Below are 27,644 nucleotides of genomic sequence, written 5' to 3'. Positions count from 1 at the left end.
TAATGAATTTGAAAGGTAGATGGAGAGCTGGGATGGTGCAGGCTTAACAAAGCTCAGAGAGGAAGAAGGGTCATCAGTATTGCCAGCTGTGGCTTGGAGGTCCATAATCGAAAGGTCTAAAGTTCATTTGATTTGATGAAAAGGCCATTGTTTGGGTAATGTAAGAGTATAACATTAGTAGGAGGTGGGGATGGAGTTGTACTGGCTAATGGCCATTTCCTCCTCAGAGGTCATTAATAGGCATTAATAGGAAAGAAATTTGACTCATAATTAGCAACACTTTTTTTAGATCCAGTGACCACTAGGTAATTTTGCAACCTATCCAAAACAAGCCTGCTCCAAAATAAGGCTAATAATGATAATAATACCTCCCACATAGTTTCATTATAGAAGTTAGAGATGATGTGTATAGATTGGTTAGTACAAAGTCTGGTACGTCATAGGTGGTCAAAAAGGATTTGTTGATTGAATGGCATGGCAAGTGAGAGTGGGTATTAAGAAATTAGATCTTCATGACCTCTTTTCTGTTTTGGAAAGGCAGGAGAGAAGCAAGTTCTATTAACTGCATAATGGGAAAGAAGATGCTTTGTTAACTTAGAGAGACCCAGATTTCCACTGATGCTAGTTAATGGATAATGTACTGTGTTGTTGAACTTCTTCAGCGATATAAAGCATTTGAGCAGAGTAGCAATGAAGTAATGTATAATGGCTAAAGGTTATGGTGTCACTGAGTGAGTTGCAGAGTTCAGGAGAGAAGAGATTTGGGTGGGAGTGGGATAATAATAATGAGTTAGCTTTTAGACTTGTTGATTCTGAGATACCTGTAGAAAATACAGGTTGAGATCTTCGGCAGGCAGTTGGATATATATGACTAAAGATCTGGTCAATGGCCTGAGGTTGTAATAGTAAACTTTTTATAAACCACTGTAATAGTTTTAAATGTGATCTACCACGTGTACATGTCTTTTGTAGAGCCTGAACTAAACTGACAGTGTAAATATATTTTGTATCTAAAAAAGCAGAAAATGATAAAAAAAAAAAAAGAGGCCTAATTTCTTACCTCTGCGGCAGATTTCCAGAAGACTACTCCACCTGGACCCTTCACAACCTGTGCGCCACCATCCCAGCCAAAGAGCTGCCCGTTGACTTGCGCGTGGGCTCTCGAGTGTATCACACAGCCGACAAGAAAGGTCACGATACCGTGCTTGGAGTATTCGGCACCTCTTTGTTAGATGATCACTATACAGACGAGGAGCAAAGAGATAGGTGAGAATTCCACTGTTAATTTTGTCTTAAACTAGATTTAAAAGAATTTAGCCAAAGAATTTCTGCCTTGGAGGCTTAGATTCTGAAGACCTGCTTCTGTTCTTGGGTGCTAGAAAGGAGAAGTTGGGTTCTGGGCCTTTCTGTTCCTTCGCCGTATGTACACAGTCTAGGTCAGTATCTTCATCTCCTGTTATTGACATGAACCAGAAGGCAAATTTCGTTGAACAGTTTATAGTTCCCAAAGAGTGTCATACGCATGGCCTCATTTGTTCTTTGTAACAACTCGGTGGAGTACAGATGTAGAAATTGAAGCTCATGAGAACCAAGCAACTTTGCCTGGCTTATACAACTAAACATCGCAGATTTGAGAGTTGAAGGCAGTTTTGAGATTTCCTCATCATTGGGCATTCTTGGGTCCAGGGATCATGTACAAAAGTCGTATCTACTGGAACCTTTTCCATTTCTCCTTGTGTCTCAGTTTCCTTTGGAATATGAGTATTCTTTTATGGTGAGTATATAACTTATGGCATCCTCAAATGGGAAAAGAAAAGGGAAGGGGGCTAACATTTACTTAATGTGAACTATATTCCTTGTACTATGCTCTGTGCTTTGCATTTTTTCCTTCAATCATAAGAAGAAGTCATAATTTCCATTTTATTCATGAAGAAACTTAGGCTTTATAATATCAGGTAACTTACCTCTAAATAGTGATTAGAATCCAGATTTGTTTACCCTAATTTTTCTCAAAAATGTTTTTTCATTGTCACCCCCTTAAGAAGGCTTTTTAAACTGCTCCCCACCCTAATTTCCCCTCCGCATTAAATTATAATGCTCTAGATATATTGTATATCTGTCTGTGGTATTGTGTGTGTATCTGTACCTTATACATAGAAAGAGTAAACTTTTATTATCCCCTGCCTCCTCAGCCACTAATTTTCACTCCCTCGAGGGTGATAGCACCTGCATACAGAGAATGCATACTCTAAAGTCTCTTGTCTTTCAAAAGAGCTGGTAGGAATCCTGAAAAATCATCTGTAATGCATTTTTTTTGGCATTAATTTTTTTTATTGGAGGATAATTGTTTTACAGTTTTGTGATGGTCTCTGCTGTACATCAACATGAATCAGTCATAATTACAAGTGTATCTCCTCCCTGTTGAGCCTCCCTCTGCCACCCACTCCACCCCTCTAGGTTGTCACAGAGCAGCAGGCTGGGCACCCTGTATGTTTTTAAAATACTAAAATATTAAATATTAAGTTAAATTTAAATAGATATGTTCTTAGTGTTATATTTTAACTAATCTAGATCATATTTTAAAAGATCACTTTTAATTTTACTACTAAAAAAATTATTAGTAACTTACTCTCACATGCTTTATTCTGATCCAGTTTCCTCAAACTTTACTTTTGGTCAAGATTGTAACACTTTACTGCCTTCTTTTAAGATTTGAAGTCTTCTGGTTTCCGTGTGTTTAGTAATCACAGTGCCATTCAATATGAATCCCCCAAGGAAGGTCATTCACATGTTTGTTTTCTGTTTAGGCAAAAATATTTTTTTAAAAAAGGATTTATGTATTATTCATAATTTTATGAATAAAATTTTATGTGAAGATTTTGGAAATTTCAAAATTGCTTCAGTTTCTCTGATAGACAATAGCAGTTCCATATAACTTCTTTGAAATGTCTTTTAAAAGCCTAAAGCAGATAGTGGACATAAAGACATATAAACATAGTCTAGTAGATATGAGACAACTATATTGAATCATTTCCATTGGTACTCTGAAAGCCAAGCATCCTTTTTTGAGGACTCACAGCTTATATTATTCTTGCAAAGTGTTAAAAATACTGATTTCTTTCCAATTCTAAATATTTTTTTCCTCAAGCAGATCTCACTTTCTTTTTATCAGAGAGTCAATAAATGTTCTATTTGATGATGGTAATTCTTGGCAATTTGTTCCTAAGTACCAAATAAGAAGTTAATTTAAGTACTGAATATTTAATTCTCTGGCATCCATTTCTTGAGGATTATCTTGCTAAACATAGCTTAACCTTTTCAAAATATATCTGTCTGCTGAGCCTACAAGTTCAGAGAAATGTATATTTTTTTCTGCACTAATAAGTTGTCTCAGGAAAGGTAATTGTGAACACAAAATGAATACCTTTTCACTTGGTGGCTTTTTGGTTTTTCTGTGCAGGGAACAGTTAACCACAAAGCATAACACTTGTGGTTATACAGTTTAATGCTTTCTTAATTTTGCACATAGTAATTGTCATTTGTGGGAAACACCAAAGGTACTTTAATGGGATAGTGTGGGTACATAAGTTTAGTTCAAATAGCAATCTATTGTTCAAACTTATGTTTATTTTGTTAGATAACAATTTTGATGAGAACTATAAAAATACTCCATATTGATCATATTTTTTGTGTTTAAAGTTTCTGTATTATAAAGAAAAGTTTATAGACATCTAAGAATTAGGATTCTTAGCATGGAATTTTAGTGAATAGCATGGAATTTTGGTGAAGAGCCTTGTGAACATTTCTGTGTATACATGTATTTAAACCACAGATGGCATTCTATAGACTGATATTTTTCACTCAAGGTTATGTGTGAACATTTAAATTATTCCATAATATTTGCTAACTTAACCAATCTGTAGCTTAAGAAAATTCCTTGGTATGGAATTACTTATTAAATTTTTTGGTTTAAAAATTTTTAATGGATATTGCTGAAATTCTCTCTGGAAAAGTTATACCATCTTATATCCCTACCAACGATTTATGACATTGTTTATTTCCTTTCAACATGACCAAACTATTAATTGTCAATTTTCATGATTTTTTTCCCCTAATCTGATGTAGAAAAAAATCTATTTATTTCTTTTATTCATTTCTAATAAGATTGAGCATATTCTTAGATGTCTCTTGGTTATTTGTTTTTATCCTTTTGAGAATTACCAATTTATCTTCTGTTATCATTCATCTTTTTCTTATTGATTTATAAGTGACCTTTCTATATTAAAGATTTAACTATTTGTCATATTAATGAAGACCTTAAAAATTTTGTTGTTTGCTTTCAGTTTTGTTTATGCTGCTTTATGCCATACAGAAGTTTTACACTAATACAGAAGTAGTGAAAACTGGCAATAGTTTCCTTTATGTGTTTCTAGTCTTGGTGTCATTCTTAGAAAGGGCTTTGCTACACTTAAATTTAAATATATTTTTCATATTTTCATCAAGTAATTTTATTGCTTTATTTTTAAAAAATTTAATCTTTGATCCATCTTTAATTAATTTGATAATATTAAGCATTATTGTTTCCTTTCCAAATGACTAATTGCACAATAAGTTTATTCAATAAATCCTCTTTTTCTCACTAATTTGAAATGCCAACTTTTCATACCTTAAATTGCAGTGTGTCATCAAGTTTTTTTATAGACTTACATTCTATTTTAGTGAGTTTTCTGTGTAAAATTGCATGTATATTTTGTTGACCCACCATCAAGAAAGAGAGAATGGGTGGCAAAAATGCTGTCAATAAACACAGAATGACCCTCTCAAGTCAGGTACCCCTCATAGCCAGCTTCTGGTGGTAAGACGTGCTTAGATTAGAGATCCCGAATTTAGCCCTCAACTGAGCTTCAAATTACAAGGGAAATTTCTAGTCATATTTTAGAAAAACATGTGTAGATGGTTAGTTCTAGCGGAGAAGGCAATGGCACACCACTCCAGTACTCTTGCCTGGAAAATCCCATGGACGGAGGACCCTGTTAGGCTGCAATCCATGGGGTTGCTAAGAGTCGGACATGACTGAGCGACTTCACTTTGACTTTTCCCTTTCATGCATTGGAGAAGGAAATGGCAACCCACTCCAGTGTTCTTGCCTGGAGAATTCCAGGAACGGGGGAGCCTGGTGGGCTGCCGTCTGTGGGGTCGCACAGAGTCGAACACGACTGAAGTGACTTAGCATAGCATAGCATGCATTAAAATAGCAGTCATGACTATCACAACAAAAATTGGAAAAGCAGAGGTTAAATGTCAGAAGTCAAAGTTTAATTTCATTTGTTATTTTTCTATAAAATAATAATAAAAATACAAATATGCAATAAAATACAAAAAAGGACAACAATTACTCAGGATCTTGCCATCCAGAGATAATACTTTTCTTAAGTATATGATTCTGGACTTTGTTGTTTGCAAATAAATCATATGGAACAAAACGGGTAATGCTATGTAAATAATGTCTTGTAACCTGATTTTTAAAGCTTATTATGCCATAATTATCTTTCTATGTCATGAAATACAGGTCTGAATAGTCATTTAAATTGATCAGTTTAAAAAATTTTTTGTGTACTTACTATGTGGCAGGCTTTGAGTTAGGCACTAAGTAAGCATCTGTGAGGAGCTTCCCTGGTGGCTCAGACGGTAAAGAACCTGCCTGCAGTGCAGGAGGCCCAGGTTCTATCCCTGGGTTGGGAAGGTCCCCTGGAAAAGGGAATGGCTACCTGCTCCAGTATTCTTGCCTGGAGAATTCCATGGACGGAGGAGCCTGGAAGGCTACCACCTATGGGATTGCAAACAATTGGACACAACTGACTGACTGACACAGTTAAGAATCTGTAAACACAAAAAACAATCTCTGCCCACAGGGAATTTGGAGATTAGCAGAGAAGAAAGGTGGTGAATTAATTATTGTGAGTTTGACAGTTAATATGCAGATGGACAGTGTGTAGAAGCATGTTTTCAATTATCTGGGGAAGATTAAGCAAATGATACTTAAATTGAAATCTAGGAATGAACAGAAGATAGCTCGGAAGAGGGGAAAGAATTTTTTTAGTTTCGTGCTACTCCAAAGGATAGTTCACAGACTAGCAGCATCACCATCACCTGGAAGCTTGTTAAAAATACAGTATGCAAGCTGAAGTTTGAGAGTCTGTGCGGTGGACAGTTGGAACCCATTTGAGAAGTAGAAAGATGTCCATCAGTAGAGCAGTGATACCATTGATTCAGGAGAGGACACAAGGTTCAGGATTATGTAGGACTTAGAGATGTTCTCTGTGTGTATGTGAGAGCATGTGTGTGGGGACTTGGGGGAGAGAGTCTTATTGACAGTGTATTGAGAAGCCAGTGATAGGATTCTTTGAGGAAAAATGACATGATCAGATTTGCTTTGAGATAGCACAGTCCTCATCATGACTTCTCAGTACCACCTAGCACAGTTGATCACATGCTCTTCCTTACAACACCCCTATCCCTTGGCCTTCAGGACTGCAGTCTCTCTTGATTCCTGCCTCCTTTTCTATGTCTTCTTAGTCTCCCTTGCTGGTATCTCCTCATCTCTTGACTTCAAAGCATTGGAGTGCCCAAAGCTTATCCTTGGATCTGTTTTCTCTTCTGCCTGTACTCTCAAGGTGATCTTATTCAGGACCATAGCTTTATATATGATCTATATGCTGATAACTATTATTAACTAAGATAAATGATTAAAGGCCATAATTGTCCTTATAATAACTAAAAGCTGGAAACAACTTAAGTGTCCGTCAATGGAAGACTTTTTATAGTGCACCCAATGATGGGATGTATTAGAACTGTGGCGAAGAATAAGTTAGAGCTCTGTGTACTGAGAGGAGTTAGAACCCAGTATATAAACAGATATGTGATTATAGACAAACAGATTTTTAGCATGGAGGAAAATTCAGGAAACTGTTAACTGTGATCCTTCTATTTTCCTTTTATATTTTACACCAAATTGATACAAAGTGAAATTATACTTTGTCTTATTTTTGCTTTATTTATATGATATATGAAAGTGAAATTTGCTAAGTTGTGTCCAACTCTTTGGGACCCCATGGACTATACAGTCCATCGAATTCTCCGGGCCAGAATACTGGAGTGGGTAGCCTTTCCCTTCTCCAGGGCATTTTCCCAACCCAGGGATTGAACCCAGGTCTCCTGCATTGTAGGCGGATCCTTTACCAGCTGAGCTACAAGGGAATATTTTTGCCCTTTAATTTTTAATTTTTTCTAACTTATTTCCCTTGTAGATTGTATAGTATTGGATATTAGTTAAGCCAATCAGAAATCAATTTTCTTATAGTAGGCTGGATCATCTCATACTCATTTATTGTCATATCAGATACACTTGGTAGTATTCTTGAAAGGTGTTAGAGGTGGGAGAGGACAGGATTGAAAGATTTTGCATCTGTGGTTTTCATCTGTGATTGTTAAAACTGTTGTACTAGAAGCCGACCTTTTCCTACTGAGTTTTCTATGTAGAAAGATTCTTCTTGGCTTTTTTTCTGTGCATGCACATATATTACTTATACATACATTTTACAGAAAATACATTAAAGATGTTATCTTGACATTTATAATCCTTAGAGGATTTTAATTTTAAAACTGAAGGGCAGACATATGAGTAATTATTTTGACTTATTATCTTTACTACTTACAGCTTACAAATCAACTATATAAAATGTACTTCCATTAGGAAGATTTTATCTGGCCCCCCATCTTGAGTAGGGTAGCAATATCTAAATGGAAAACAGAATATTATCTCGTAGAAAGTCTATTGAGGTGCATTTATTGCATAATTTATTATTAACAACCACTCTATGCAGTAGATGAAATCATTCTGTTTCCCAAACGAAGAAAAGGAGGTTCAGAGATTGACCAGTTCATATTTATAGAGCTGGTAAAAGGTAGGACTCAGACCCAAGTCTCTCTGATCCTAAATGTGGTTTCCATTATATCACACTGTTTTTTTTAAATTAATTTTCTTTGGAGTATTGTTGACTTACAATGTTGTGTTAGTTTCTGCTTAGTTCCCCTGGCCCAGGATCGAACCCGTGCCCCCTGCATTGGGCGTGCAGAGTCTTAACCACTGGACCCCCAGGGAATTATTTATATATATATTTACATACACACACACATATGTATATGTAAATTCACTGTTTTGTGACCTTATAAAAATCCCTCTTATTTTTTTTCTATGGTTCAATTCCAAATACTGATTCTCATCTCGTTTTCAGAACCAATCCTGATATAAAGTAGGAAGGATCGTATTTTACTCACTCTTGATGCTCTGTATTTGGTCTCAGTTCAGTTCAGTTCAGTCACTCAGTTGTGTCTGACTCTTTGTGACCCCATGAATCACAGCACGCCAGGCCTCCCTGTCCATCACCAACTCCCAGAGTTCACTCAGACTCACGTCCATCAAGTCAGTGATGCCATCCAGCCATCTCATCCTCTGTCGTCCCCTTCTCCTCCTGCCCCCAATCCCTCCCAGCATCAGAGTCTTTTCCAATGAGTCAACTCTTCGCACGAGGTGGCCCAAGTACTGGAGTTTCAGCTTTAGCATCATTCCTTCCAAAGAAATCCCAGGGCTGATCTCCTTCAGAATGGACTGGTTGGATCTCCTTGCAGTCCAAGGGACTCTCAAGAGTCTTCTCCAACACCACAGTTCAAAAGCATCAATTCTTCGGCACTCAGCCTTCTTCACAGTTCAACTCTTACATCCATACATGACCACAGGAAAACCATAGCCTTGACTAGACAGACGTTTGTTGGCAAAGTAATGTCTCTGCTTTTCAATATGCTATCTAGGTTGGTCATAACTTTCCTTCCAAGGAGTAAGCGTCTTTTAATTTCATGGCTGCGGTCATCATCTGCAGTGATTTTGGAGCCCCAAAAAATAAAGTCTGACACTGTTTCCACTGTTTCCCCATCTATTTCCCATGAAGTGATGGGACCAGATGCCATGATCTTCGTTTTCTGAATGTTGAATTTTAAGCCAACTTTTTTACTCTCCTCTTTCACTTTCATCAAGAGGCTTTTTAGTTCCTCTTCACTTTCTGCCATAAGGGTGATGTCATCTGCATATCTGAGGTTATTGATATTTCTCCCGGCAATCTTGATTCCAGCTTGTGCTTCTTCCAGTCCAGCGTTTTTCATGATGTACTCTGCATATAAGTTAAATAAACAGGGTGACAATATACAGCCTGGACGAACTCCTTTTCCTATTTGGAACCAGTCTGTTGTTCCATGTCCAGTTCTAACTGTTGCTTCCTGACCTGCATACAGGTTTCTAAAGAGGCATGTCAGGTGGTCTGGATTTCCATCTCTTTCAGAATTTTCCAGTTACTTGTGATCCACACAGTCAAAGCCTTTGGCATAGTTAATAAAACAGAAATAGATGTTTTTCTGGAACTCTCTTGCTTTTTCCATGATCCAGTGGATGTTGGCAATTTGGTCTCTGGTTCCTCTGCCTTTTCTAAAACCAGCTTGAACATCTGGAAGTTCACGGTTCACGTATTGCTGAAGCCTGGCTTGGAGAATTTTGAGCATTACTTTACTAGCGTGTGAGATGAGTGCAATTGTGCGGTAGTTTGAGCATTCTTTGGCATTGCTTTTCTTTGGGATTGGAATGAAAACTGACTTTTCCAGTCCTGTGGCCACTGCTGAGTTTTCCAAATTTGCTGGCATATTGAGTGCCACACTTTCACAGCATCATCTTTCAGGATTTGTTATGACCCAATTTCGAAAGTAGGGTTTATGCTTATTAGGTGGGGATTTTATCTTGTATCATTTGTTCCTTCTTAGGACCTGAAGTTCTGTTTCTGAGTCCTGGGCCAAAGCAGGGGCCTTGCTCACCGAGGGGACATTTCTGATATTAATTGCTCAATTACTGAAAGCTCTTACCGAATACTACCTGTATTTGTACTCCGTGTCACTGGTTGCTCCCGCCCCCACACTAGAATGTGCCATCATCCCATGTTAGACCTTTCCAGTGTCAGTTGCAGTGCTGTGGTCTGTAGCTCTGCATTTGGGATAGTATATTTTGTCTTCTGCTCCACATGTCCTTCCAGTGTGGGTGTCTAGGACTGACTTTCCCCCCCAATCACATGTCCTGCATTGTCTGCCATTCATTCCTCAGTGGTCAGGTCAATCCTGACCTGGCCTACCCCCACCCCTTACTTGGTCTTGTTCCTTGCTACATAATCCAGACAATGACCCAAGGTATTATACCAAAGAATATAAGACCTGAGCCCCATTTGAGATCTCGCTGGTGGTGTATGTGACTGAAGCACATATATAAGAGCTGTAAGAGACCTTGGCCTTCCCCTTGCCTAACCATCTCATGTTATAGATGAGGAAACAGAGGCAGAATTTTGCACCCCAAATCACAGTAGGTGGCAGTTAGGACTAGATCAACAGTAATCCCATTTAGATTTTTGTTAACTCATTTTCAACAAGTAGCCCCCATACCTAAGTAAGCCTTAAGCATACTTTAAAAAATAAATTGGGATGACAAATTTATGTTAGTACACATTATCAATATTTGATAAGATTAGTATATTTTTGTTTTTATATGGAAACTCCAAAAAATTTATTTGGAAATATGCCTGATTTCTTATCTGCCAACATCTAGCAGCTCAGCTGATAAAGAATCTGCCTGCAATGCAGGAGACCTCGGTTCAATTCCTGAGTTGGGAAGATCCACTGGAGAAGGGATAGGCTACCCACTCCAGTGTTCTTGGGCTTCCTTGGTGGCTCAGTTGGTAGAGAATCCGCCTGCAATGCGGGAGACCTGGGTCCGATCCCTGGGCTGGGAAGATCCCGTGGAGAAAGAAATGGCTACCCACTCCAGTATTCTGACCTGGAGAATTCCATGGACTGTATAGTCCCTGGGGTCACACTCCATGGGGTCGCAGAGTCGACACAACTGAGCGACTTTCACACAAAAATGTCTGAAAGCAAAGCAATGTCATTCCACCAGATGTCACTGTTTGCATGTAGCAATGAAGTTACAATGATTAAAATAAAATTTCCCCCTCCCTAATTATATTTATATAAAAGATTCTGCATAGTTATACTCCTTTTCTTCTTTGGCTTATTCTTCTTTAGATTTATTATTTTATTGAAGACTGTATTTCCTGAATTTTTTAAAGTATTGAAAATATTCATTATCTCTGCTATAGATTTTAAAGACTTTGCAAAATTATTTGTAGATTAGTATCTTCAAGAAGGTGAGCTCTTAAAGTCTTTTCTAGACCTAGAAGTTTGCTTTTCAAACAACATTCTTTTAAGTTACTGTTTTCTAAGTTGTTGATTGCGACCCAGTAAGTGGATTGTGCAATCAGCTTAATGGCTTGCTATGAGTCCCTTTAAGAAATGGTATTTGGGATAGAATATTGCATGTAACTATTACTTTGACAAAACTTTTGCATAAACACTCAAACTATCCCTGAACACATCTGCTCTGAGTTGCATAAAAATGGCTGTGAGCTTTATCCTGTGAATGCTCCCCAGGCTTAGTACCCCAAGGAGCACAATGAATTTTCTGAGAAAGGGGTAGGGAGGATGTGATGTATAACTTCTCCATTGTTAGAGTTACTCCAGGGAGGGGAGAGGGTTGCTGGAGGGAGAACCCTCCATCCATCACAGGATGGAGCCTGCAGTCACTTTTATGTAAGTCATAAAAGATGTGGGTGAAGATTTTTAAGAGTGCTCACAGCCTAGAGCAGATGTTCTCCAAACTTCTTCTAACTTGTAATAAGAACACCATTTTATATCTCTGGCCCCATGGGAGATCAGTGTTGACTGAGAACGAGGTTTAACTCAATCTGAGAGAGATGGGCTTGTTTGCTTCATTCAGTCCTCTCAGTCATAATAACAAAAATGATTGTAATGTCAACTACTTAATGTACTTTTCTGAACTTTGTGCAAACTTGTTACATATATTATTTTTAAGCATTAGATGCTGAAAGATCTCATCACTGTTGCTCTTCACAGATGAGGAAACGGAGCCTTAAGAAAGAAAAATGACTTACCCAACACAGCACATCAAGAGGCCAAACTAAAGCTAAAATCCTGGCTTTTAACTTCATTCCAAAGCCTAGCTTTTCTCACTGTAACAGTGCTTTTTAGGCTTCTCCTGAGGATAAGGACCCCCTGGAGTGTTTAAGTGATCCTGGTCTCTATCCCAAAGCATCTGAACTAGAATCTCCAGAGGAAGTATCTGGGGAGCTATAGATCTGACAAGCATCCCAGAATATTCTTTTTTTTTTTTAATTTAATTTTATTTTATTTTGTTTTTAAACTTTACACTATTGTATTGGTTTTGCCAAATATCGAAATGAATCTGCCACAGGTATACACGTGCTCCTCATCCTGAACCCTCCTCCCTCCTCCCTCCCCATACCATCCCTCTGGGTCGTCCCAGTGCACCAGCCCCAAGCATCCACTATCATGCATCGAACCTGGACTGGCGACTCGTTTCATATATGATATTATACATGTTTCAATGCCATTCTCCCAAATCATCCCACCCTCTCCCTCTCCCACAGAGTCCAAAAGAGTGTTCTATGCATCAGTGTGTCTTTTGCTGTCTCGTATACAGGGTTATTGTTACCGTCTTTCTAAATTCCATATATATGCGTTAGTATACTGTATTGGTGTTTTTCTTTCTGGCTTACTTCACTCTGTATAATAGGCTCCAGTTTCATCCACCTCATTAGAACTGATTCAAATGTATTCTTTTTAATGGCTGAGTAATACTCCATTGTGTATATGTACCACAGCTTTCTTATCCATTCATCTGCTGATGGGCATCTAGGTTGCTTCCATGTCCTGGCTATTATAAACAGTGCTGCGATGAACATTGGGGTACACGTGTCTCTTTCCCTTCTGGTTTCCTCAGTGTGTATGCCCAGCAGTGGGATTGCTGGATCATAGGGCAGTTCTATTTCCAGTTTCTTAAGGAATCTCCACACTGTTGTCCATAGTGGCTGTACTAGTTTGCATTCCCATCAACAGTGTAAGAGAGTTCCCTTTTCTCCACACCCTCTCCAGCATTTATTGCTTGTAGACTTTGGATTGCAGCCATTCTGACTGGTGTGAAATGGTACCTCATAGTGGTTTTAATTTGCATTTCTCTGATAATGAGTGATGTTGAGCATCTTTTCATGTGTTTGTTAGCCATCTAAACTTAAAAGCTTCTGCACAACAAAGGAAACTATAAGCAAGGTGAAAAGACAGCCTTCAGAATGGGAGAAAATAATAGCAAATGAAGCAACTGACAAACAACTAATCTCAAAAATATACAAGCAACTCCTACAGCTCAATTCCAGAAAAATAAATGACCCAATCAAAAAATGGGCCAAAGAACTAAATAGACATTTCTCCAGAATATTCTTATCATCAGACTGTTGGGAAAGACTGCAGTGCATCAGTGCTTCTCAGACTTTATCGTGCGTCAGAATTAACTATAGGGCTGGTTAAAACACAGAAGGCTGGGCTTCTCCACAGACCTTTTGATGGGACTCAAGAATTTTAATTTCTAACAAGTTCCTATGTGGTGCTAATGATGCTGGTTAGGGAATACACCTTGAGGATCAGTGTAGTACATCATGCCAACCCATTATTCTCACTTTCTCAGGACACGGTCTGGACTGGCTTTGGCTGTGGGATTTTTCAAGCACAGTGTTAAACAATGTGTATTCAGTATCTACTGTATTCCTGGGAGACAGGAAATGAATAAGAATCAGTCTTCCCCCACCCCAACTAGTGTGTAATCTGCTGTGAAAAACGCACAGAACAAAATGCAGCAGATTCTATAATGAAATTGCAGATCAAATGCACCGGGAAACTAGGGAGGCAAAGACGAGTTTTTGCTGGGCAGAGGGACGTTCGTAAAGGCCCCATGGAGTAGTGGAGACCTAAGTCTTATTGTCAGTGTTTCCAGAGCCGCATTATATTGTAGTTATTGTAGTTCAGTTTCCCTGTCTCTCCTGCAACACCTGGAGAAATCTAGAGCATCTTTTGTGCAGCGAAAGATGGGGCTGGGTACTGGGGAGGGAAGTAGAATTGGTGAAGTAGGTGATGCCCGGGTGTGGAGGACCCTAACGGCCAGGCCAGGAGCTTGTGTGTGTGTGTGTAGTCATTAAAGTATTTGGAAGAGGGTAACTGACAGTAACTTTGGTACCAGTCTGTAGCATGGATTAGAGGAGGGAAAGTTTGGAAGTGAGGGACAGCAAAGATGTTATCACAGGACTCAATTGAGAGAAGAATGCAATAGGGTGGAGAGACACTGGAGGGAGAAGAGTCAGGACTAGTGATTACTGAGGGAGAGGTTGGAGATGAAGAGATTTTCAGTCTGAACCACTGAGATATTGGTGATCTCCAAAGGGGGGAATCTCTCGAAAAGACGGGTTCTTTTCTCTGGAAATTCAGAAGGAAGCAGGGAAAATTTGGACAAAAATTTCAAAGCAGATGATTCATTTTTGTCAGGCAGGAATAGTTGCTAACCTTGGGTACCCTTTCCACTAAGATCCGCAGTTCATATCTACCAGAACTAGCTATGCAGTCTAAAATGTCCGATGACCTCTTTCACTTTCCTTCCAACCAACCAGAACTTCTTTTTTTTCTTTTTCTTTTGAGGCACATTTGGGATATGAAAAGACAGTAATATATAAATGATCCTGACCACTTTGTTATTGGCTTCAGTTCAGTTCGGTCGCTCAGTCGGGTCCTACTGTTTGTGACCACATGCACTGCAGCACGCCAGGCCTCCCTGTCCATCACCAACTCCCGGAGTTTACTCACACTCATGTCCATTCAGTCAGTGATGCCATCCAACCATCTCATCCTCTTCTTCTCCTGCCTTCAATCTTTCCCAGCATCAGGGTCTTTTCAGATGAGTCAGTTCTTTGCATCAGGAGGCCAAAGTATTTGAGTTTCAACTTTAGCATCTGTCCTTCCAATGAATACTCAGGACTGATTTCCTTTAGGATGGACTGGTTGGACCTCCTTGCTGTCCAAGGGACTCTCAAGAGTCTTCTCCAAACCACAGTTCAAAAGCATCAATTCTTCTGTGCTCAGCTTTCTTTATAGTCCAACTCTCACATCCGTACATGACCACTGGAAAAACCATAGCTTTGACTAGTTGGACCTTTGTTGGCAAACTAATAATCTCTGCTTTTTAATATGCTGTCTTGGTTGGTCATAACTTTTCTTCCAAAGAGCAAGCATTTTTTAATTTCATGGCTGCATTCACCATCTGGAGTGATTTTGGAGCCCCCCAAAATAAAGTCTGTCACTGTTTCTGCTGTTTCCCCATCTATTTCCCATGAAGTGATGGGAACAGATGCCATGATCTTAGTTTTCTGAATGTTGAGCTTTAAGCCAACTTTTTCACTCTCCTCTTTCACTTTCATCAAGGGGCTCTTTAGTTCCTCTTCACTTTCTGCCATAAGGGTGGTGTCATCTGCATATCTGAGGTTATTGACATTTCTCCCGCAATCTTGATTCTAGCTTGTGCTTCATCCAGCCCAGGATTTCTCATGGTATACTCTGCATATAAGTTAAATAAGCAGGGTAACAATATACAGCCTTGATGTACTGGTTTCCCGGTTTGGAACCAGTCTGTTGTTCCATGTCCAGTTCTAACTGCATACAGATTTCTTAAGAGGCAGGTCAGGTAGTCTGGTATTCCCATCTCTTTAAGAATTTTCCAGAAGAGTTGTGGTCCACACAGTCAAAAGCTTTGGCTTAGGGCCAGATGAAGATATAGCAGTGCCTCAAGGTAGCTTCGTAAGTCACCCCTCTCCTCCCTAATCTTCATGTATGTACTCTCTTGGCTCGTTATTCTAGACAATGCAATATCCCGCTCTTTTGTTTTTGCTGGATATATCAGTGAGGATCCAGTTGCAGAAAACAGAAACATTTTTAACTATTTTAAGCATAAAGGAATCTGGTAATGGGAATACGATGCTTGTAAAATCAATGGAAAGATTGGAAGAATGGGCTCTATGCAGGCTGGACTTTCCAGAGATAACTCATATAGCACATTTAACTGGCTTCCATGCCTGCTGCTCCTTCTGGCAGAGTCAGGAAGGTGGGAAAGCTGGAGGCCAACCTTGGCAACATACCACTTTAGCTGAGACTCAGAGGTCGTGTGGCCTCTCCTGCCACAGCTTTTGACTCTGGAGATATGCCATGTCTGTTGAAACATTCACTGGCAAAAAAGCCTACCCACAAAAGATGTAACGGGAAGGCTGCTACAGAACTCAGTGTTGCCATGACTGCTTGCAGCGGGAACATGATAGCCTTCTAGATTGCATGTGGGTGCATCTGGTTAGTAGATCTTAAGACACATCTCAGACACTGGCTGCAGGAGAGTCGTCACCTCTCCATCCTCAGCAGTTTGGGAAAGCATATTGGATTGGATGTCAAATGACAGTGTGCTGGGAGTTGAGCTTTACCTTCTCTTTGAATTCAGATATTTAACTGGGTGAGGTAGGAAGCTTTTTTTCCCCATGAACCTATTTTGGCAAAGCCCTGTCTTCTCCAGCCTAGCTTTGGGTGGGCCTGATTTTTAAGAGCTGGTTTGACATGATAGACTCTGAGGATTTCAGCATATTGTTATGTGCAGGCAGTTTGAGATGTGTGTGCTTTGTTTTCACATTTGGTGGCTCTAAAGCGATTGTCTGTTCAGGTAATGGTATACCAAAACGTTCGAGGGAACATAGGCTCCACTTTCAAGTGAAACTGAAATATGGCTATAGTCAGTGTAGTTCCACTTTATACTCATTTTATATATTTTGTACAGTGTTATAATACAAAAATGTTATTTCAAGCCATCTGTAAGTCAGTCATTAATGACACATTTTGCCTTCAGATTTTGATTTACCTCATCTCTTGGTTTAATTCAAGCTTTTGTTGATAAGTTTTAAACCTCCTATGTATATTCTTCTTATGTATATATAGTTGGTTGTTGTTAAGTCGCTAAGTTGTGCCTGACACTTTTGCGACCCCATGGACTGTAGTCTACCAGCCTCCTCTGTCCATAGGATTCTCCAGGCAAGATTACTGGAGGGGATTGCCATTTATTTCTCCAGGGGATCTTCCCAACCCAAGGATCGAGCCCACATTTCCTGCATTGGCAGGCAGATTCTTTACCTTTTGAGCTACAGGGAAGACATTCTGAGCCACTCAGGAAGCCCTATATAGAGTTGGTAGCCCAGAAGTAAAGACCTAATGCCATGACTGTTTTCTGTTCATCCTGGCAAGATATGAATCAAGAAAGAAAAACCTTAATGTGAGCAGGCAGTTCTGCTTAGGGTGATGGTTTGCCTTGGGCTAAGAAATGAAACCATTTCCCATGAGCTTGGAGTGGGGAGCAGGTTAGGAATCAGAAGGTAGGAAACTTTTTACCTCTGTTGTAATGAGACTTTCATAGAGTGAACTTATTATTACTATATTATAAAACAAAACCACCCAAAGGTTACTACTAAAATACATTCAGAAGCAAACATAAATTATTTCTGAGCTATTCCCTGTTTTGAATTATCTGCCTTCAGCACGGTATCTATTTAGCATAGATGCATGCACGCTCGTGCACTCAGTTGTGTCCGACTGATTGTGACCTCATGGACTGCAGCCTGCCAGGCTCCTCTGTCCATGGAATTCTCCAGGCAAAAATACTGGAGTGGGTAGCCATTCCCTTCTCCAGGGGATCTTCCTGACCCAGGAATCGAACCTGCATCTCTTGTGTCTTCTGCATTGGCAGGTGGATTCTTTACCAGCTGAGCCACCAGTGAAGTCTCATTTAGTGTAGATATCAAATGTCAGTGTGTTTATTTCATAGAGATATAAAACGAGAGTAAATACCTGTTGCTTTATCAATGACTTAAAAAATTTTTTTTTCACACTGTAGAATACTGCACGGAGCTCCTGTTATGGATGTCAGTCAAGAATATGTTGCTGTTGTTCCAACAAGAGCAGGGATACTGCCTGAACTGATACCAGGAACTGGCCCGAGTGCTCACAAACCACAGTTACAACTCTTGGGAGAGGAAGTAAGAGCTTCCTTTAATGTTAGTTTTCTCTATCTCATAGGCTCTCAAACTTTTTGGTTTCAGGACCCTTTTTATGTTCTTAAAAATTATTGAGGACTTCAATAATTATTTATGTGGCTTGTATCTGTTGAGATTTGCAATGTTGGAAGTTAAAACTGGGAAAATGCTAAAGTGTTTATTTTCTAAATGAAAAATAACACTACTAAAATAATATATGTTAACACGCTATATTTTTTATGAAAAATAATTATATTTTTTAAAACAAAGAAGTAGTGTAAAACTGGAGTTGTACTTTTTGCAAATCTCTAATGCTTGGCTTAATGGATGACAGCTGGATTCTTATGCTTGCTTCTGCATTCAATTTTGTGATAAGTTGTTTTGACTGAACTGTATGAGGAAAATTCTGGCTTCATGCAGATATGTGGTTGAAAAAGGAGAGATTATTTTAATAGCCTTTAAACATAATTATGGATATTCTTGTTTGATAATATGCTTCCTAGGTGGCACAGTTGGTAAAGAACCTGCCTGCCAATGCAGGAGACATAAGAGACCTGGGTTTGAGTTCTAGGTTGGGAAGATCCTTATGGAGAAGCCTGGTAGGCTGCAGTCCATGGGGTCGCAAAGAGTCGGACATGACTGAGAGACTTCACTTTCACTTTCTGGAGGAGGAAATGGCAGCCCATTCCAGTATTCCTGCCTGGAGAATCCGATGGACAGAGGAGCCTGGTAGACTACAGTCCATGGGGTTGCAAAGAGTCGGACATGACTGAAGCAACTTAATACACATACAAGAGGTGGTTTCTTGAAACTTAGTTGTGAGACTTCCACTGCTGTGAATGATGCAGTGGAAGTTCTTTTTCCTATTCTTCCTGCGAAGTACAAGTAGAAACCTGGGTGTTACAAACAGGACAGATCTGAAAGGTGCAGAGACTGAGACTCTAACCAGGAACTTCGGGATCCAAGAAATGACACGGTGGCAAGTTAGTTCCTTGAGTTTCCTTTTCTGCCTCGTATATCCTTTGATAAATCCTTTTTATAATTTCAAGTTAAAAAAAAACCTGGTAACCTGGAAAGAAAATTAGGTAAAGACACAAAGAAGTCCAAACAAAGCCTACTCTTTTTAGCCAAAGAACCAGGAAAGGGGCAGCCTAGCACGACACAATTTTTAAACAATAGCTACCCTAGCCAAACATCACAGAAAAAATGGTGGCCCTGGTCCTTCCCTCACTTCTACCAGCAAAGGCCTTGTAGGAAAACTAGACTTTTACAAAGTATGTAATGTGTGTGCTCAGTTGTGTCTGACTCTTTGGGACCCCAGGGACTGTAGCCTGCCAGTCTCCTCTGTCCTTGGGATTCTCCAGGCAAGAATACTGGAGTGGGTTGCCATTCCCTTCTCCAGGGAATCTTTGCAACCCAGAGATTGAACCAGCGTCTGTTGGATCTCCTGCATTGGCAGACAGATTCTTTACCACTGTGCCACAGAATACGAGAAGGCACTGTCACACCTCTGACAGGGTGGTGTTGAAGAAGGCCGTGTGGGGCTGGGACTTTCGTTTTGGTAGAATGGTCATGAGGTTTCCCTTCTATGGTATCAGTTGATACCACATGGGGATCCTGGACTTGCATTCCCACCTAGTAGTAATGAGCCACTTCTCTCCCTCCCCACTGCAATGGTATCAGAGGAGGCCCAGCAGAGTGTCAGCTGGAACAGAAGGTTTACATAAGATCCAGAATCTCATAGCAGAGTATCCGAATTTCAATAGAAAATTGCTAATCCATCCCAAGAACTAGGAAAATCTCAAACTGAATATAAGAAGGTAACCAATAGATGCTATCATTTAGATGACAGAAATGTTAGAATTGTCTGACAATGATTTTAAAGCCATCATCCTAAAAATGCTTCAGTGATAATTATGAACACACTTGAAAAATTTTTTTAAAAATAGGAAGATTTAGAAAGGAAATAGAAGGTCTTAGTAAAAAACATTGAAGATACTTAGTAAAGAAACTGAAGACATTTTAGAATTCAAAAAATATAATAACCAAAGTAAAGTGCTTGGCAGATGGGCTCAAAAGTAGAATGGAGGAGATAGGAAGTGAAGTTGAAGATAAAATAGTAGAATTTATCCAGTCTGAGCAACCAAGAGAAATAGACTAAAGGGAAAAAAAAATTAACAGATCCTCAGGAGTCTGTTAATTGTGAGACTAAAGTAAAAGATCTAACATTTGTGTTATCACAGTCCTGGAAGGAGAAGAAAAAGAAGAGGGGTGACTGAAAATGTTTAGGAAGAAATAATGACTGGAAACTTCCCCATTTTAGTGAGACTTAAACCTGCATATTCAGGAAGCTGAGCAAACTCCAAGCAGGAAAAGTCCAAAGAAATATGAACCAAGTCACTTAATTGTCAAACTTCTGAAAACTAATGACAAAGAAAAGAATCTTGAAAGCAGCAAGAGAGAAACCATATGCTACCTACAAGGAGAAAAACAGTTGGAGTGATAATGGATTTCTCATCAGAAACCATGGAGGCCAGAAGTAAGTGGCAGAACATTTTTCAAATGCTGAAAGGAAAGAACGGTATGCCCTGAGTCCTGTATATCCAGAGAAGATATCCTTCAAGAATGAAGGGGAATCCAGACATTTCCAGATGACAGGAAAGTAAGAGAATTTGTCACCCAACAGACTTACCCTGAAAGTAAGCCTGGAGGATGTTCTTAAATGATGAAAGATGAAATCTTGGAATATCTAGAAGGAACAAAAATAAGTAAAGCAAAAATGTGAGTAAATGCAATAAAGAATTTTCCTCCTCGTTTTGAGTTTTCTAAATGATGTCTGTCGGTTGAAGCAAAAATTACCATACCATTAAATGTATAGAGAGGAAATGTTTAAGACAACTGCATTATAAATGAAGAAAGGAGACATAAAAGAAGGTAGGTTTACATACCCTTGAACTGGTAAAGTGCAGACATCAGTAGACTTTGATAAGTTATGTTTATATAATGTAACACCTAGAGCAAGACTAAAAATCTATGAGGCGTATTCATAAACACCACAGATAAATAAAAGTGGAATTCTAAAATACGTCCATGTAAAAGGAAAGCAGGGAAAAGAAAACAGAGAAACAAGAGGAACCAGAGAGAACAAGCAGAAAACAAAAATGAAATGACAGATGAAATCCCTAACTTAAATATATTATTGGTCTAAATACACCAATTAAGTGACAGGTAATGCAGAGTGGATTAAAAGAAATGACCCAACTATTTACTATCCGCAAGTAACCGACTTCATATATAATGATTTAGAGAGGCTGCAAGTAAAAGAATAAAACAGATAAGTCATACAAACATTAATCAAAGAGAAGTAGGAGTGACTATGTTAGTATCAGATAAAGTAGACCTCTCAGCAAAGACAGTTGCAAGAGACAGAGAAGGAGATTACATTATGACAAAAATGTCAACCCGCCAGGAAGACATAGTAGTCTTAAAAAGCGTGTGCACAAAATAGCAGAATTGTAAAACATGTAAAGCAAAAGCTGGTGAACTGAAAGCAGAAATAGACAATTCACAATTACAATTGGAGACCTCAATGCTCCTCTCTAAATAGTTGGGGAACCTAGAAAATCAGCAGGGATACAGAAAAATCAATGACTCTCAACTAACAGGATCTAATTGAAATGTACAGAACACTACACCAAATCAGAGCAGAATACTTACTCTTTATGAGTTCCTGCAGAAGATATACCAAGATAAATCCATAATGAAATCAAACTAGATATCAATAGCATAGATAACAGAAATATCTCCAAACTGTTGGAGTCTAAACAATACAGGTATAATTAATTCATGGGTTAAAGAGGGTGTATCAAGGAATTTAAAAAGTACTTTGAAAACCAATTAAACTGAATTAAATTGAAAATATAACGTATCATAATTTGTGGAACAGAGATAATGCCAAGAGGAAAAATTATAACACTAAATGCTTCCAATTAAAAAAGAGAAGTCTCAAATCAATAATTTAAGCAAGAACCTAGAGAAAGAAGAGCCAAATAAACCACAAGCAAGCAGTGGAAAAGAATAAGGAAGAACAGAAATCACTGAAGTTGAAAACAATAGAGAAAAATCACTGAGACAAAATAGTTCTTACAAAAAATTGATCTCTACAAAACTGACACGAAACAGAAAAGACACAAATTACCAATATTAGAAATGAAATAGATATCACTGCAGACCCTGCAGACATCAAAAGACTAGTAAGGCAATACTATAAGCAAATCCAGTTGTTAATATAAGCAATTTATATAAGCAATTCCAGTATTCTTGCCTCAAGAACCCCATGAACAGAATAAACAACTCTACACACATAAATTTGACAACTTAGACAAAATAGAGCAGTTCCTCAAAAAACACAAACTACCACAACTCACTCAATATGAAATATTAATAGATAATTTGAATAGCTCTATAATGTTAAGGAAAGGCCTACAAAACTCCCTTCTCAGACCCCTGAAATAGTTTGACAGTTAAAAAATCAAAATAAACATGCAACCATCAATACTATTAAGCATGTTGCAGAATGAATACGTAAACTATAAGGATAAATCTTCAGAGAATTATGCTGGAAAAAACCAATTCCAAAACATTACATACTGGATGATATTCTTATATAACGTTCAGGAAATGACAAAAGTACAGAAATGCCGAACAGATTCGGGTTTTCCAGGGTTTCAGGATTGGAGTGGGTGGGAATGAGTGGAGTGTGTTTATAAAAGACAACATGAGATCACTTATGGTGATGAAAATGTTCTATATCTTAACTATATCAATGTCAATATTTTGTTTGTGATTCTGTACCACAGTTTTGCAAGATGTTACCTTTGAGGTAAACTGGGTAAAAGATAGTCTCTGTGTTATTTCTTAAAACTGCATGTGAATTTATAATTAGCTTAAAAATTTAATAAAAATTATGGTTGTTGGACCAGTGCTAAAAAATTAAATTTAGTTAAAAAGAACGTGTAATAAATGACCATTTGTACAGCTAAAAATGTTCGTTGCATTTGAAATCTGAAACTATTGGGTCTTTAGTATGAACATGGTTATTACATTGGGTTGTAATATACATAGTAACCTTAGGAGCTGTGCAGGTGCTGTTAAACTAATTAACCTAGCTTGCTTTATAGTTGTGTGTGTGTATGTATGTTAGTCACTAAGTCATGTCTGACTCTTTGCGACCCCATGGACTGTAGCCCACCGGGCTCCTCTGTCCATGGAATTCTCCAGATTAGCATATTGAAGTGGGTTGCCATTCCTGTCTCCAGGAGATCTTCCCAACCCAGGGACTGAACCTGGGTCTCCTAAACTATAGGCAGATTATTTATGATCTGAGCTACCAGGGAAACCCTGCTCCATAATTACTAAATTATAGTTAGTAATTCAGTTTGCTCTGCAGTCAAGTTCTAACAGCCACCGATCTGGCTGCTTCTGTTTTCCTGATTTTCTCTTAGAAAGTTCTGAGGATTGTTGGGGAAACTGGTATACCATGATGAGTGTTTCTTTGCTAGTTTAATTTGACATATCTCTCCTGAAAGTGCATAGGTGCTTTTCCTTGAGAACAAAATAGTGCTGTTTAATGATAGATTTTTCTGTCTTCAAATTTAGAAGCTTGTATATTACTTTCTTCTAGGGAAATAATTTTATTCTAGATGCTCAAGCTGCTGAAAGTCTATCTACTACAAGGAAAGGTTTACCACATTGTATGTGACATATCATTTGAATATCTGAAATCTTAATTTCTAGGTGATCTTTGGAAGAAGAATTTTCAACTGATTTTGGAAGAGTTTTTTCATCTTTTATCAAGGAATTCCTGACTCTAGGTCTATGCAGCATAAAGGGATGCAGTGTGTCCACCAAAACAGAGGATGAATGAGATGGAAACAATTTTGAATTTCTATGGTACACGAATGAACATAGCATCTGAAAAAATCTACCTTTCTCTAAATAAATACTCTGTTGGTAGAGAAGAAATGTGATCTAGTTGAGAAATAAAAGTGGTGAAGACTCAGTATCAGCTTATAATTGTGAATTTTTATTTACGGTGTTTGGGTCTTTGGATATTACTCTAAAAGTCTGTGTAACAGCCATGCTCCAGGAGATGGTGGCTGTTAAGGTTTCGTGCTGCTGCTGCTGAGTCGCTTCAGACGTGTCTGACTCTGTGCAACCCTATGGACTGCAGCCTAGCAAGCTTCTCTGTCCACGGGGTTCTCTAGGCAAGAGTACTAGAGTGGGTTGCCATATCCTCCTCCAGGGGATCTTCCTAACCCATTGCAGGCAGAGTCTTCACTGCTGAGCCACCAAGGAATTCTGTTAAGATTTCATGCATGTGTGCGTGCTTAGTCGCTCAGTTGTGTCCAGTTCTTTGTGATGCCACGGACTGTAGCTTGCCAGTCTAGTCTCCTCTGTCCATGGAATTCTCCAGGCAAGAATACTGGAGTGGGTAACCATTCCCTTTTCCAGGGGATTTTCCTGACCCAGGGATTGGACTGTGGTCTTCTGTATTGCAGGCAAATTCTTTACCACCTGAGCTACCAGGGAAGCCACAAATCTTGTTGGGGAAAATGTTTGGTCCAATTAAGTATTGCTCAGAGTTAGTGAAAGTTACAGAAAACATAATTACCAGGAATACCATGGACTCAAACAGCTATAATTAAAAAAACTCACAATTCTTCAAATCTTGTCATGAATGCCTGATTAATTTTTTCACTTCCAACTATTTAAACATTTTTTCTTTTATTGTTTGTTTTATTATTATTATTTTATTGATAGTAGACTCTATTTTTTAGAAAAGTTTTAGACTTCCAGAAAAATTACAAAGACAGTATGGAGATTTCCCACTTTGTTCCCCCTATTATTATATTAATACAATAATGATGGGTAAATAGTGGTCCCCAAAAGATATGTGCTCAGTTGCTCAGTTGTGTCTGACTCTCTGTGACACCATAGACCATAGCCCACCAGGCTTCTCTGTCCATGGAATTCTCCAGGCAAGAATGCTGGAGTGGGTTGCCATTTCCCTCTCCATACCCAAAAGATATATCCAGATCCTAACCCATGAATGTGACCTTACTTGGAAATAGAGTCTTTGCAGATGTAATTAAGAATCTTGGAATGAGATCATCTTGGATTTAGGGTAAGCTCTACATATCTAAATTCAATATGACTGTCCTTATAAGAGGAGAAAACCCTGTGAACACATAGACACACAGGGAAGAACGCCATGGGCTGATAGAAGCAAATTGGAGCAATGCCGCTGCAAGCCAAGGAGTGCCAGGGGTGGCTGGCAACCACTAGAAGCCAGGAAGGGGCAAGGCAGAATTCTCTATAGCATTCAGAGGGAGCATGGCCCTCCCAACATTTTGATTTTGGGCTTCTTGTTTCCAGAACTCAGAGAATTAATTTCTGTTGTTTTAAGCCATCCACTGGTAATTTGCTACAGTAGCCCTAGAAAACTCCCAGTACATCTGACAGCTGTATGATACATTTGTTCAAACCAATGAACCAAATAACCATAAAGTATATTTATACTTTATGATTAATTAAGATCCATGCTTCATTTGGATTTCCTTAGTTTAAGGTAATGTCCTTTTTCTGTTCCAGGATAGAAGTGGATACCACATTTCATGTAGTTGCCATGTCTCCTTAGGCTTCTCTCAGCTGTGATAGTTTCTGGGACTTCCTTGTTTTGATGACCTTGACAGTTTGGGGGAGTACTGTCAGATATTTTGTAGACTATTCCCAAAATATCTATTATTTTATTTGGCTGCCTCTGGTCTCGGTGATATCGTATGGACTTAATTGCTCTGTGGCATGTGCGATCTTAGCTCCTCAGCCAGCATCCCCTGCATTGCAAGGTGATTCTTAACCACTGGACCACTAGCAAAGTCTCACATGATGTTCTTTTTGATTTGATTGTGTGTTATGTGATTTTGGGAGGAAGACCACTGAGGTGCCATTTTCATCCTATCATATCCAGAGTACATATTACCAATGTGATGACTTACCATTGTTGATGTTGACCTTAATTGTCCGGCTGAGGCAGTGTCTGCCAGAATGCTTCACTGTGAAGTTTTTCTTTTTTGCTCCCCTTCCATACTGTAGTCTGGAAAGAAGTTGCTATATATAGCCCAATGAAGAAACGAAGAGCCACGCTCCATCTCCTTGAGGGCAGATTATCTATAAAAACTAATTTGAATTCACCTGGACAGGATATCTCTTCTTCCCATTTATTTATTCAATCACTTTTTTATATCAGTAAGACTCATAGATGTTTATACTTTGAGTTGTGGTCAGTCATTTCGGTCATGTCTGACCCTTTGCAACCTTATGGATTGTAGCCCACCAGGCTCCTCTGTTCATGGGATTCACCAGGTAAGAATGCTGGAGTTGGGTTACCATGCCATTCTGCAGGGGATCTTCTCCACTCAAGGACTGAACCGGTATCTCCTAAGTCTCCTCCATTGCAGGCAGATTCTTCACTGCTGACCCACCTGGGAAGCCCAAGTTATACTCTAATACTATTTATTATTATTTTGCTAAGACTGTTGAGCTTTGGTCATTGAGAGCTCCTTCAATTGTCTCCTGTGTCCCTTTGACAGACCCTATCACTGTGGAATTTTTTTTAACACTTAATTACTGGCAGTGCAGATGTTCCAGGCTCATCTTGCTTATTTCCTGTGCCAGGCCACAGAATCAGCCATTTCTACAGGAAGTCTCAGGTCCCTTAATTGGAGAATGTAATTAGAAACTAAGATCTGGCCTTTGAATGTGCTTGTTGCCCCCAGGTCTCTGTTGCTTCTAGGCCTTCTCAGCTCACACAAATACATGTCTGTATTATAACTCCTTCCTATAAATACACATATTTTAATATACATAATAAATTTAATAAATGCACATAGTGTGATATTTCTATATGTAACCATCTTTGTCTAACTTAAGCTATTCATGAGTTCATACTGATGTCTCCACCTCTAATTCACGACCACATGGATCGTTCTAACCTCGTCCCCTGCTTAATCTTTAAACTCCCAATAGTTAGTGACAAACCTGGTTGCCCCCACACTCCATCCATTTACCTAATTATTCCAGTATAGAAATTTCAGAATTATTTACCCATATTCTTGTGGAAAATAACCTTATCAACTACAGTGTAGCACAATGTACAATTTATTTTGCCTGTAGTGTTATATAGTTTACTCATTTCCAAAGTTACTAAGGTCAGCAATTTTTTCTTTCTCCTTTCATTGAGATTGTTTCATATATTTATAATACAATTAGATTGTTTTGTTATATTCCACATTTCATTGTGGGATTCCTCTTGACCTCCCAAATAATTTTTAAAAAATTTCAACTTTTATTTGGAAAAAGTTGAAGGAAACAAATACAGAAACCAAACTAACGAACACATGACTACATGTGTGTTTGTAATTAACATTTTGTCATACTTGTTTCAGTTTTTTTAAAAGACATTTA

The 27,644-nt window shown here is 38.7% G+C and overlaps 1 protein-coding gene across 1 annotated transcript in view; it reads left to right on the top strand.

The window, feature by feature from the left end:
• TTC6 (tetratricopeptide repeat domain 6) overlaps positions 1-27,644 on the top strand; it is a 215,175-nt gene that overhangs the window by 95,273 nt on the left and 92,258 nt on the right. Inside the window, exons 6-7 of the mRNA XM_086363463.1 lie at positions 1,072-1,266; positions 17,981-18,122. Coding sequence (XP_086219589.1) covers positions 1,072-1,266; positions 17,981-18,122 — 337 coding nt within the window. The remainder of the gene's footprint in view (positions 1-1,071; positions 1,267-17,980; positions 18,123-27,644) is intronic.

Source organism: Bos grunniens, chromosome 21 (assembly GCF_055505025.1).
Source record: "Bos grunniens cultivar Pamir isolate PY7600 chromosome 21, Bosgru_T2T1.0, whole genome shotgun sequence".
Taxonomy (NCBI): domain Eukaryota; kingdom Metazoa; phylum Chordata; class Mammalia; order Artiodactyla; family Bovidae; genus Bos; species Bos grunniens.
This window is presented reverse-complemented; position numbering and strand designations above follow the sequence as displayed.